General features: G+C 33.1%; 1 protein-coding gene across 1 annotated transcript in view; it reads left to right on the top strand.

Moving 5' to 3' along the window:
- The window catches only part of LOC138934226 (somatostatin receptor type 2), a 53989-nt gene extending 50267 nt beyond the window's left edge, over nucleotides 1-3722 (top strand). The window contains exon 2 of the mRNA XM_070297731.1: nucleotides 1539-3722. Coding sequence (XP_070153832.1) covers nucleotides 1919-3190 — 1272 coding nt within the window. The 5' untranslated portion in view covers nucleotides 1539-1918 and the 3' untranslated portion in view covers nucleotides 3191-3722. The remainder of the gene's footprint in view (nucleotides 1-1538) is intronic.
- The last annotated feature ends 10076 nt before the right edge of the window (nucleotides 3723-13798 follow it).

The following is a 13798-nucleotide window of genomic DNA, read 5'->3' as shown; positions in this document are numbered from 1 at the left end:
TTCATAACAGCACATTGCTGATTATATATGTTAATGCCAATTAATGGATCGATCGGAACTCATTACGGTGCAAGAGAAGCAACGATTCTCTTGCGATGCAACGAGTTTTATCCCGGAATGTCTGAGTAATCCTTTTCTCGTATTCATCGCATATTGAAAATGTAGATTTGCTTTCGATCTGTAACAAACAAGATATGTACATAAATATTACGTGATTGTAATTTTATATTTCCTATATTCCGAGCATTGTTAGATCGCGCAATATTGTAACGTAAGTAAAATATAAATGATAACATGCGATATATTCCTTCAAACAACGTTTTCGATGAGTCGATACTGTCGATCTGTGATAACGGAAATGTCGAAAGTTTTGTTGACTCATAAACGTACCCTACTATCTCTCGAGGAGAGTGGTTTAGATTTATGTCCGCGCCGAATGAATCGCGCTATGAATTCTTCCGATTGCCATTTCGTGGATAACGAATGCTCTACTTCGAAGATAAAATGTCCTATTTCCGTGACTTTACAAGCTGTTTATACGATGTAGAGAAAACTTTCGTTTTATTCGAGTTACTTTAGAAAAAGAGAAAGAAACAGAAGAAGCTATTAGGAACGATGTGAAAAGTCTTGTTCTTTCTTCCTTAAGTAAATTGGCGAGAATAACCGTCATAAATTTTCACGTAAAGAACTTTATAAGCAACTAAATCTTAAATTCAATAATCGAATACAGTTTTTCGATAAATCATTAATTTTTTTACGAACGTGTTTTGGATATTTTTCACATGATGCTAACGATGATCGTTAGATTAATTTTTAATACATATTAATTTTTTTTCTTTGCAGTACAAAATAATTATTATCATACGCATAGAAAAGTCGTCACGTTACAAGTGTCATCGCATTGTTTTACATTGCTGTCATTTCTTCTTCTTGTCTCTATGAAGATTCAAGTTTCACGGCTCGAAAATCGTTTGTCCGACTCATCAGTATCGTGTCTTCTACTTGCACGTGTTACGGTTTGCCGAAACGTTGCACCGCCTGCAGCTTTCGAGTTGTAGCAAGAGCTTTCATGGCTCAACATGGTTCGGTACAAAGGTATTATCTCGTTCACATTCTCCGTCTCTCTCTCTCTCAAACCATCGACAAAATTCTCTGAGCTATTGTTAGAATACACGAGGAAGATTATTTGCCTGGGAACCGGTACTTGGAAAATTATCATGTCGCCGCCAGCGTTATTGCTGTATTACCCCTACAATAATTTCATTGCGTTTCGCGTAGAGTGAAATGGGGTACTCTGAATAGATCTCTATTTACTCCTTTGCCATTGCAGACGAATTGTGTTGAACTGCGGGAGAACGTTGAGTGTAATGATAATAACACCTTTCCTGCGTAATTATAATTTCTAAGAAAATGGATGCTTATATATACCTTTAAATATTATTAAAAATAAACGCAATAATTAAATAATTTATTTTCATAATTTAATATATATTGCCGTGTAGCATATTTTTATTAATTGTTTTATATCTCTGTTTCAGATTCTACTCTCAAAATCGAAGTTCAATCTGATAAAGCAGATAAGAGAAAGTTATTGAAGCTGTTATCCGGCAAAATAATCTTGGATCGTGCGCGCGGCAAATGATTGACAGAATGATATCAACGTCACGTACGTTATTCTCGTCAACAAAACAAACTTTAGTTATGTCAATATCTCCGTCGTTATTTCCTGACAGAATATTAAGAAGATATCTGTAATCCAATCTAGATAAAATAAAGTCCTGCTGCGATTAATTACATTATGTAATAAAGATCGGTGCGAAAGATTGTTGGAGAGCAAGGTGTGCAGTCAAGAGTTTTTCTATTCTTTTTTTTTTCCGCTCTCTAAGAATTCCCATTCACGTTGTTAATTCCAAAAGCAATGATGACGAATACAACAATGGACATGATGGATTACGTTCAAAATTCAAGTTACAATTTAACGCACAACGATATAGGCCAGAATTGCGAGGCTGAATTGCCAATCATCGCTCTGGTCAACCAAATTCTCTACTCTATCGTCTGCATCGTCGGACTTCTCGGGAATACTTTGGTCATTTACGTCGTCCTACGCTTCTCGAAGATGCAAACAGTGACAAACATGTACATCGTAAACTTGGCAATCGCGGACGAGTGCTTCCTGATAGGTATACCGTTCTTAGTGACAACGATCAGTTTGCGTAGCTGGATCTTCGGTAAGATCATGTGCAAAGCATACATGACCACGACAAGTATTAATCAGTTTACCAGCAGCATCTTTCTGTTTATTATGAGCGCCGATCGTTACATCGCCGTGTGCCACCCGATATCATCCCCGAAGATGCGCACGCCGTTTATCTCCAGAGTAGTCTCGCTTACTGCCTGGGCCACCAGCGCTCTCTTCATGGTCCCGGTATTCCTTTACGCGAACGCCATGGAATCTCCGGAAGGTGTTGTCAGTTGTAATATTTATTGGCCCAACGATCGCGGCGGTCAGACCTCTTTCACCCTTTACACCCTCATCCTAGGCTTCGCCGTTCCCTTGGTTCTCATACTGATCTTTTACTTCCTCGTGATCAAAAAGCTACGCACGGTGGGGCCGAAAAACAAATCGAAGGAAAAGAAACGATCGCACCGAAAGGTCACCAAGCTGGTGCTAACAGTGATCACTGTGTACGTATTCTGCTGGTTACCCTACTGGGTCACCCAAGTGGCGCTGATATATACCCCACCGAAACAATGTCAGACCAGCATCACTATTACCAGCTTCCTCCTAGCTGGTTTTCTCAGCTACAGCAATAGCGCAATGAATCCAATTCTGTACGCTTTCCTGAGCGACAACTTCAAGAAGAGCTTCCTAAAGGCGTGCACCTGTGCGGCCGGCAAAGATGTAAACGCGGCGCTGCACATCGAGAACAGCGTGTTTCCAAGAAGGAACAAGACCAACGTCGATAGACATCAGTCTAACCGGATGGTTACCTCCGGACAGTCCAGGATAGAACTCGAGGACGAAGACGCGGAGAGAGGTTTACTCATTAGCAAAACCTCTACCACCACAGTGACCATGACCTCACGATCGAACATCACGGTTAGCAGCGAGCCCAGAGATCTGGCGCAGAGGGATAAGGATTTAATTAAGAACGGTGCACAATTAACTCTGTTGACGCAGGTTTAAAGCTCTCTTTCTCGGACATCATCGCGATTCCAGAATGAGAGCTCTCCATTGTCCGTTGGAAATGATAAACCGTCTTATCTGCTTGCTGGATCCTGATTGTAGCGACGAGATTCGTATCTATTGCGCTGTTCACGAAGATGTAGAATCAGGATCAAGTGCAATGATAAAGAATTACTAAAGATGCGTCGGCTTGTCAGTGATGTGACATCGACGAGTGATTTCACAGTGCTAGCGTGATCAGAAATTCTTTAAAAAATCCACGACGATCGTGGAAATGCATCGCGTCGAATACCGACGTAGTCGCTGGATATGAATGGAAAGAAACACGAAGAAGCTGTGCTTCGCGTGGATATTGAATTCTTGGTGCTATTTCGACACAACAATTAACCGAATAATTTGAAAGTCATTGATGTTATAGTTTAGAAAAATTTGTATGAATCAACGCAAGATATATTTTAGAATCTACATTATTGCGAAAATGAGAGGATAGAATTTAAATATTTTTTCGTAAAAATGATTTCTCTAAATACAACACACAATCGTTGTACCTGATTGTTGTTGGTCGCGATATTTATATATTATAATATTACTTGAATCTGAAGTACATTATATATATATATATATATATATATATGTTTAAAATACGAAGATTATTTTAAAATCCGAAGACACTGCGCTCAATTCTAAATGCAACGATCGTCTAACCGATATATTCTTTCGCGATAGATGGGATGAACTTTTTTCTTTATCTAGTAAACAATGCATCACTGGACCGAACATAAGAGCTCATGATCGATGATTCTCTCATTTTTCATGACAAACATTCGAAAACACAAAAACTCGAGGTTGCCGAAAAAGTTGCGACTACATCCGCCTGGATATTGATCTATGAATACATGAAATTTATGAAAAAAGTTTTTGTTAGATTTCGTGATGATTTATCCACATTTCAAAACGGCAATGCATGTATAATGTTTCGTGTAGCAGTAAAATATAATTGTACAACTATAATATTGTGTAGGTAGCTAAGAATATTTATTAAAAAATAATTCAGCATCGCGTAAACTATTGGCATTTATTAAAATAATTATTAACGCAGGTTGTATGACAAATAACTGATAAATCTTTGCCAAGATACAAACAAATGATCTATTTTACTAGTGCCGTGCCAAAATTAAATACTGATTTGCATAAAGCAACACACACCATAAAGAAAGGACATTCCTATCGGCGAACAATTACAAAACTCAAGGCAGAACCAAGGCAAGTAGATTTTCAAAGACGAAAAACTTTCTCGATTCGGTGTTACGAGGCCTAACAATCTTTCCGAAATGTTCCCCTTTCGGAAGAAAAATGATATTGGTCTCTTGAGATTCGCATCTCATCACCTCTCCTTCTATTTCCCCGTTTAATGTTCTATTCCATTACTTTCTTTTCACCCACCAAAAAGAACAATAAGATCAGTACTACAATAGTGTCGCTGTAATCACAATACGAGCGGTATATTTTATATAAGCCGTATCTCTGTTCTCACAGAATTACTCTTGCCTCTTATTGACTCATCTACGCTTATGGAACGGAGAATCGTAGAAGATAAAATTCTCGATATTGTGCAATTCACGATAAAAGACCACAACGTATCATGTGTCGTATTTCGAAAAGTAGTATTCTGTCAAAGTTTATAGCGAGTACACGTATGATTTCATAGAACATTCGGATAATATCGGATAAAAATTGTCGACAATATTTTAAGCAAATCAACATTGAAATATTTATTGAATCAAACTTGTGGACATTGTTGATTTATGAAATTTAATGCTGCGAATAATTTAATAAATTGTATTATTTATCAATAATGTCAGTTAAATACATATTGATTTTTTACAATTATTTACATTTAATGGAAAAATATGATTTTCTTAAAATTAGCGCATAAATTGAATTAACTCTTCCTCGCGTTTATATCATCATTAACACTGTTTATATATAATTTTTATATGAGATTTTTTTATCATTTTTATAACTTCCTTATTTACATACTTTCAAACTTATCAATCTTTTTAATGAGAAATTATTGACATGATTAATTGAGACTCATTAATAATTATTACTATAATTAATTCAATTAATAGTAATTACTTAAATTAATAGCAAAATTTTAAGCTTGAAAAATACGAAGACATTTACATAATATAAAACATACAGAAATGAAGTGAGAATTGTGTTCACACATGATAGATTTTTTCACAACGCAAATAATTTAAATTGAGACATAAAAATTATTCGAAAAACGCATTCGCGGTGAATTATTATATATTACATCATATTTTCCAATAAGCTGGAAAACTCGTAAACTACCATAGGTGAGAGATGTGCTGATTGCTAGCACGTCTGTGTACTCATTCTTCAATCACCATACCTTTTGATCTGCCTTTCCCTTCTATTTCATTTCTCTGTACATTAAGATTCTATCCAATTCAAGATTACATCCCATTTCATAAAAATCGCACGCGCGCAAGAAAAAATATTCAGTAAAATGCTGTCTTGCGGCGTAGAAAATATATATCTTTTCTAAGATATATGTTTTAACTATGCTGCATAAATACACACACACACACATACACATATACAGACATTGTAAAAAATGCATTTTATAATATCAACATTATAATAAATCTTTTAACCGATAATTATTAATTAATTTATGTTATATTTTGACAACTTATTTTAAATTATAATGATTTATAAAAATATTAAGCGCAATAAGCAAGATTATATTTTTAATAAGAAACAATTTGTAAGTAACATGCGTATTTTTCTCTTAATACGTATATTGCAAGCTTTAATATCAATCATGATCTCGTGAAAATATAAGAGATAAATGTCTAATATAATTAAGACAAGATAGAATCTCTCTCTCTCTCTTTCTGCAATTTATTTATCGTCGACAATGACAATGATAAATTGGGCATCCGCATTCTATTCTATTTATTATAAGAAAAATCGATAAAATAGCTTGATAACTGAGAAAATTACACATGTTATCGGATAATTTCATCCATCTCGATGATCCATTGGCAACTGCCGTTTTTTCTATCATTATATCTGCTAATATATTACGGTTTCTTTGTCAAAAGATCTTTATTCGTTGTAGTCTGTGCATGCGTCCACTTTCGCAATAGACTTTTTAATAAATAAATAAACGACTTTTTATTTTACAATAATTCGACACATTGAAAAAAAGGAAGATGTTTTTTTATGTGATTCTGTGTGAATTAAATATTAGAAAACTAAGTATCGCGTAATATTCTTTTTGCTTTATATCACAGTGTGTCATCTATTTAATTCTCAAAATACTTTATTATAACAAGCAATACATTGCAAGGAACACGTGGCCTAGGAATTGCCAAAGAAGTTACCTGATGTTTGCTATTAAATCAAGATATATAAATGCAATAGACTGTATTAGAAGTTGTTTATTTTTTCTAAACTGAAAGTCAAACTAAGACTAAACTAGAAGCTAAACTAAACCAACTGACGGCCATAAAGACAAACTAAATTAAATGGCAGTTGCTTGAAAGCCGAAGCGTGAATAGTTTTCGAATTAACTTATATAAGCAAATGAAAATTAATGAGATTTAATGAATTAAAGTTGAGAAGTGTAAACAAAGAAGAAACTTTCTTCATCAGTTATAATTGTAAATGGTGTTTACTTTAATAAACTTAATGTGAAGTATATAACCATCGAGAGGTATTTAACATTAAATATTATAAACTTGTAAACAATCGTGATATTTAATTAAGCTTTTGTGCTTAGAAACAATTCTCCAAATGTTATCAGTTGACCAATGTCTGAGAACGTATAAGCTTTATGAAAGATTTCTGATACATTATGTAATCCGTAGTTATAATTTAATATATATCAGCTATGATTTTGAACATGAATGATCAATGAATACCAAAAGGCTTAATAAGAAAATCGTGGAACATCGTCGACCGATATCCCCTTAAACTTTAAATGGTAATTAGATTAATTGCCGGGCTTTACCATGGGCGTGCACCTATGATAAATAAATTAACACACACAAGCACGTAAGATCATTATAAAGATCATTATAATAAATATTAAATTACTGCATAATTATCTATATGTATATGTGTATATGTGTGTATATCCTTCTCTCTTCCTCTAACACCTTATATTTATATCTCCCCCCAAATTGCTTATATTTTGGATGTTGCACGAATATATCTTTTTCTTTTTAATTCATATAAATAATCCTCGTATAATAAAGCGTAATTTTATGTAAAACGTCATGGATAAAGATAATTGAGATTCAAGCACACCATCTTCAATTGTAACGAAAAATTGGAAATCATTGATCGACTAAATATTTCGCAACATCCTTATTATTTCTGCTAAAAGAGAGAGAGAGAGATTTAACCTTCATGTTTCTTTAGAAAGCTGTACACGAAATTATAAATAGGCATATATACACAAAAAAAAACTACATAGGGGAAAGTAGAGTAAAACCGGGTACTCTTTTTCGATTTGTCTTCCTACAAAAAATCTGAGAGTAAAAAAAAATTTGCCAACCGTTAGTAGTTTTTAATGAATCTTAAACTATGAGAAAATGAAGCTAATTGCTGGAAAAAAAATTTTTGGATATCAAGAATAAAAAGATTTTGTGGAGAAGTCAAAGTACCCGGTTTTGTCCTACCGGTAGAGTCAAACCGGATACCTATTTAAAAATATACAAAACATCGTGTAATTACAAAATCTAGATTTATTTTAATTTAAAATCAATATAAATATGTATTCTATTGACAAAAGTCACAAACAAAAATATCCTCTTGTTCAACACATTGCTGCAGGAATCCCTTATTTAACTTTTTAATTTTAGGGGTCTCGAAAAGCTTTTTTTTTTTTAATGATTTCTTTTTCTGAACGTTAGTTTTCGGTTTTTAACTGCTTTTTGTAGAGACACAAAGTCAAGATAACAGTTCTCCCTCTTTTCATTATATGATATGTGTAAGTACCCGGGTTTTGCCCCACCACAAAGGAAAGTACAAATACGGTGGTTGTATATTTCAGCGTACAAAATACCGATCAAAATTAATATGATATACTCTTTTATCAAAAAAGAAATATTATAGAGGCTCGGTTTGTTTTAAAATAATAATGACGTCAATCTACAACTAATAACACAAATTAGCCATAGATAGCAGTCATTATTACGAAAAAACAGGGGTACCCGCGTACCCGCGTTTTATCGAACTTTTCCCTATACCTATTTAAAATTTTAATTGAACAACGTGCGCACGCATACCGTTATTTCTATATCTTGCCTTTAATTTCACATCAGATACAGACGATTAAATCTGTACGAAATCAAATGTACAATGGAAATTAGATCATGAGATCTTCGTCGCGATCCTGTCGCACCTGGTTTTCTCAGCGAAGTTCATAATCCGACATCTTGGTCGACATGTTCGTTGGCGAGACCTCTCGCAAAAGCGGAAAGCTACGTTAACTTTCTTAAACTTGCCATAGCAACGAGCCATAAACCTCCTCTCTCCATATACCAAGCCGTCTCTCACCCAAAGGGACTCCCCCTTATTTTAAATGCGTCTTCACGCCAAAGTCGCGGCGTAAAACATAGCAAAAGAGACCCAGAAAGGAGCGAACGAAGAGTGGGTCGGATGATTAAGGAGAAAGGTTTATTACCTAAAAAACAATTTCCCCCAAGAGCAATGATAAAGATTAACCTGCTGTAAAGTTACCGCAATACGTGCAATGACCTCTGTGAATATATATGTTTCTGAACGCTATCGTTGACACGCTAGATTGACAAATTGGCTAATTTTGAATAGAGTACACACGCGATTGCGTTGTGCAGCTGACGGATTGGATGTAGGCGGACGATATACGCGTCCACCGCTATACGTTTGCTCCGACAACGGCCATTTGCTCTCCCTTTTAATTCCGTTATTCCTTCGTATATCTTAATGATCGTCTCTTTCATATCTTTTTTAAAAAAACTCTGTAATGATTTAAAAATAAAACACGTCTGTTTACACGTTACAATGCACGTCTATAAAAAAGTTTTTCTTAGGAATCAGTCTTGTAAAAATAAATACTTAATGTATGTGTGTGTCTCAGTTAAAACGTTATATATAAAACATATTTTTTTAATGTTTTCAATAATGCATTTTGTAACATAAATTTTTATACTTTAATATTTTTTACAATATTTTATAATGTTAAAAAATTAACTACAAATTAATCCCCAAAATATCTGTTATTACAATTTTATCGATTTAATCTGGAAAACTTCGTATATATATGTATGTATGTATATATATGCATCCGCTATAAAATTGATTTAGAATACTATCATCATGATCCGATTATACTCTCGACGCAAATGATTGAACATAAAAATAGAATATTCTTCAAACAATATATAAATCGTTTCTAATGCGACCAGATTCGCGAATCGCCGGAAACGATATTGATGCGAAATATAAATTTTATCGTCGCGTATGATTTATAATGTTTCCGCGATAAATATCCGAGATATTGCAGGAATTTCCGGGAATAATTAAGACGAAAAAAAAATTGATATTAATTGTTACGGTTACCATCTTGCATATAGTTCCTTTGTGTTATAATGAAGATAATCATACGTGTAACAATAAATTTGTTAGGGTAAATTTATTAAGATTTTTTAATGGAAAAAGTAGCTTTTTTAAATAAGCGTAAAAATGATTAAAAATAAGAATAAATAAAATGTGCAATTTTATAATATTTTCTTTCTTTAGTGTAGCGAACTTTTATGTATTATTTCTCTCTCTCTCTCTCTCTCTTTCAATTAATTATCAAGTTTTTACTTGATTTAATCGATGTTATCAAGAAGACTGAATTCGTTCATTTATGACAATAATGTCTTCCAAATTTCCAAACTAAATCAACTATCTTTTCTCATCGATTTCGCTGGATATTCTTCCATAATGTTCTTCCCGTGTTCTCGAGATTTCTCATTTAGATTCGCAGTCTATCGGGACTTATCGAATATCATCGGAAATGCGTATCCTATGATAATAACGTGGACACAAAAATGAAGTTAGTAGGTCACCTTTTGTACTCATTCTCTTCAGCTTTTTTCTTGTCAGCTGACGAAGCTGAACAAAGCTTCCGATACTTATGATCGAGTCATAAAGAATAATTCATCGTGTCGCATCTCGTTGTGAATGGAAGAAGATATAACGCGCGCGATAATATTATTCATGGATTTAACATTAATTATATAAATATTAATTATCATGATGATAAAACCAATTAACTCGCAAAATCACGTCGTAGTGAACCACGTTTTAATGTTTGCCAATCGATTGCACAGGTTTGCGAAGATTTAGCGCTTTTGAAAAAAATGCGTCTTTTCGAATCATCTTTTTATACTAATTCCAAATATCAAATTCGTTTTTCTCTCAACAGTTTTTGTGTCATTTTTGTCATTTTGGTAATGATAATATTTAATATTAATATTTAATATTAAGACTAATATATAATAATATAAATATATATATATATAGTCATATAATATAATAATGTTAATATTTAATATTAATAATAATATGTAATAATGTAGAAATATATAATAATATATAATATATAATAATTTTTAACATTTACATAAATAAAATAGTTTTTTTAATTAAAATAACCAAAAATCCTTAAGTAAAATCGGGATTCATAATTTACAATCCAAAAACAAATAAACCCGTCATAAGTTGAAACCCCCTAAATAAAAATAATTTTTGCAGACCTGTGTTATCAACGTTTATTTAAGGCGGTACAAGGAATGTACATATCGTAATATCGGTCGATAAATCGCGTATGTCTTTGATAACAGCACCGACTCGTAAACTGATATCCACTCTATAGCTCTTAGCTTAGAGTATGCACATCACGCACGTATTCCGAAAGTGGTTGACATGTCAAGAGTCTCGTTTTCGCGACAACCACGTGAGGACAAACCTGCACAAAAGTACAACGTCATGAGCGGACCGAGAGTTAAGGGCTGAATAAATTTATCGTCCACCGAGGACTTTTCCTGGCAGAATGTTATAATGGCTATTCACGTCCAGTTCACGTGAATATATTTTTACAGTACGTTTTACATAAATATTGAATCTGAAATTAGGCGTATTCTTTCGTTAAATAGAAATATTTATTTGGTTTCTTGTTACAATTATATAACTCGAAAAACGGGAGGTAGTGAATCCATATTAAAAAATAAATCTTAAACAACAAATCGAGAGGTAAATAAATTATCCCGAAGACGTATTTATTTATTACGAATAAAATTAGTAATTGCCGTCGCGTACGATGCCGGTTCCAATTATTCAACCAGTCTGATTATTAAATACGCGTATATCACATATGCTGATTGCCACAACCAGTTGATCGTTTGTCAACTCACAAACACCAACGTTTCCGTTTAAAGCTCCATTCATGATCGGCGGTAGACGCTAAATTATCGCATATGGAAGTTATACGATTCCATATCCGTCTATGACGAGCACAATGTTCTTACGGTAATAAAATTTGTACGCTGTTGGTTATATAAAACGAAGAAGCACGATTAACAAGCGAATAGCAAAAAAAGAGATGCAAAAAATGCCGATACTTAAGAAATTTAATCTCACTTGATAGACGTTACAAAGGATTAAGGAGCGATCCGATAATCTGTGTCATAAGAACGACCTGTTGCGGCGACATTAAAAGCTCTTCCTCCCTCAAAAGATTTAGATTCGTGTCTTAACTACTCGCTTCTATGCTAGCCATAAAAATTTGCAAAATTTTATACAAAACTTATTTTTGATGCCATAAATCGAATAATATTCTGCTGCATAAAAGTAAAAACTTGTGTATATGCGACGTAAAAATATTATATAAATAACATTCTTAATATTTAATACGTGCAGTCTAAATATTGCGCTATCTAACATTATAATTTCTTTAGTTTTTATTTATGCAATAAAAATTCTAAAATTAATACATGTCACGCATAGCCTGATCATCTTTCCTCTCAATAAAGCGGATATTAACTTCAATATCTGTCAATGTTGTTAAACGTTTTAATTAATCGCGAGTCCAAATTAAACAAAACTTAACGATCTACACCTACTTACATCGCGTGCCCTTCGTGATAAAATAATATTGTACCTCATATTCCCCTTACGATTGGCCTCACAGATTTATAGAATTTTCTGTCATTAGCAAATACAATTGCCGATTGAATGGATAATTTATTAATTTCGTTAATTTACATCAAACGCATATTTGTGTACAATAGATGACTATAAATTCGCAGCGATCGAGCATATTGCGAGACGTAAACGACTGGTCGCGTTTGAATATTAAATGCGTAAGAGAATATATGCTCTGATTGCTGGACAGAGCATTTATGCCTCGATTACTCTATCCCTTTGCTTGTAACTGGCAAAGTCCATTTTGCAGCTCGTTTGATCTATCGACGATTGTGGCTATCCTCGAGTGAGAGAATATCAGCGACAGAACTATCATAATTGCAAGGGTCGCGCCTTTATTGATCAATTTGCCATTTCACGTAGATCACTTGAAACCGATATCGAGGCGAATTATTGTTGACAGGTACAAGCCTTTTATGCGGGAAAATTGCAGAATGTTCATGAGAGACAGGTAAACGACGCGCATTCTACATCGATGATGTATTCTATCGATTATTTTAGGTATGCAAATACACGTCTACCTTTAAGTGCATCAATTTTAAAGAGAGCTTAAATATAAGCTGTTTGGCACATATTTCAAAGAGCAAAGTAATGTATATGTACGTCAGCTGATAAAATGTAAATGTCTACATGTATTTTATATATATGTATATTTATATTATTCGATTTTGTGAGAAATTTATAGATTATTCTAAATGTGTAACATACTTTATTATTTCGACTGCGTATTTTCTTTACATTTTAACGATTTATGTAAAAGATAATAAAATTAACATAAATTTAACATTTACTTTACATTAAAATAAAATTAACATATTTAGTCTTAACTTGGATATAATAGATCTTTTCAATCAACTATCTATTTGATTTTTATTCGGTATATGATGCGCATACACTTAAATTAATTCGAATTACAATAATATAAAATTTAATTACAGGTTAGTGTTATAAAATAAGTGAACATAGGCGTAATAGATAATGCAGCTTCCGATAACGTTAGTATTCAAATTGTACCATTGTTAATCTGTTAATTGATTGGACATCCCATTTTCGAAGCTACATGTTCGATCAGAATCATTATTAATCGCGTTATCATCGTTATCAATTGTCTTCACCTCAATTGGTTTCCTATAAATATGCTTTCATTAAAAATCGAATCTGAATATGGCACGAATAATGTTTGTCTCGTAGAAAATTGATCGAGTATCAAATATGAGATATTAGTTTACTTGGCTATTGAATTATTTTAGGAATTAATATGCTATCGCGTTTAAAGCACAAAACATATTGAATAAAATAAATGGGAGAGAAAGTAAATAAGATAATATTAAT

The sequence above is a fragment of the Polyergus mexicanus genome, unplaced genomic scaffold (assembly GCF_030449975.1).
Source record: "Polyergus mexicanus isolate NDT 795.1 unplaced genomic scaffold, iyPolMexi1.0 SCAF_1, whole genome shotgun sequence".
In the NCBI taxonomy this organism is placed as follows: Eukaryota; Metazoa; Arthropoda; class Insecta; order Hymenoptera; family Formicidae; genus Polyergus; species Polyergus mexicanus.
The sequence above is the reverse complement of the archived record's forward strand: the minus strand, read 5'-3'. Positions and strand labels throughout refer to the sequence as shown.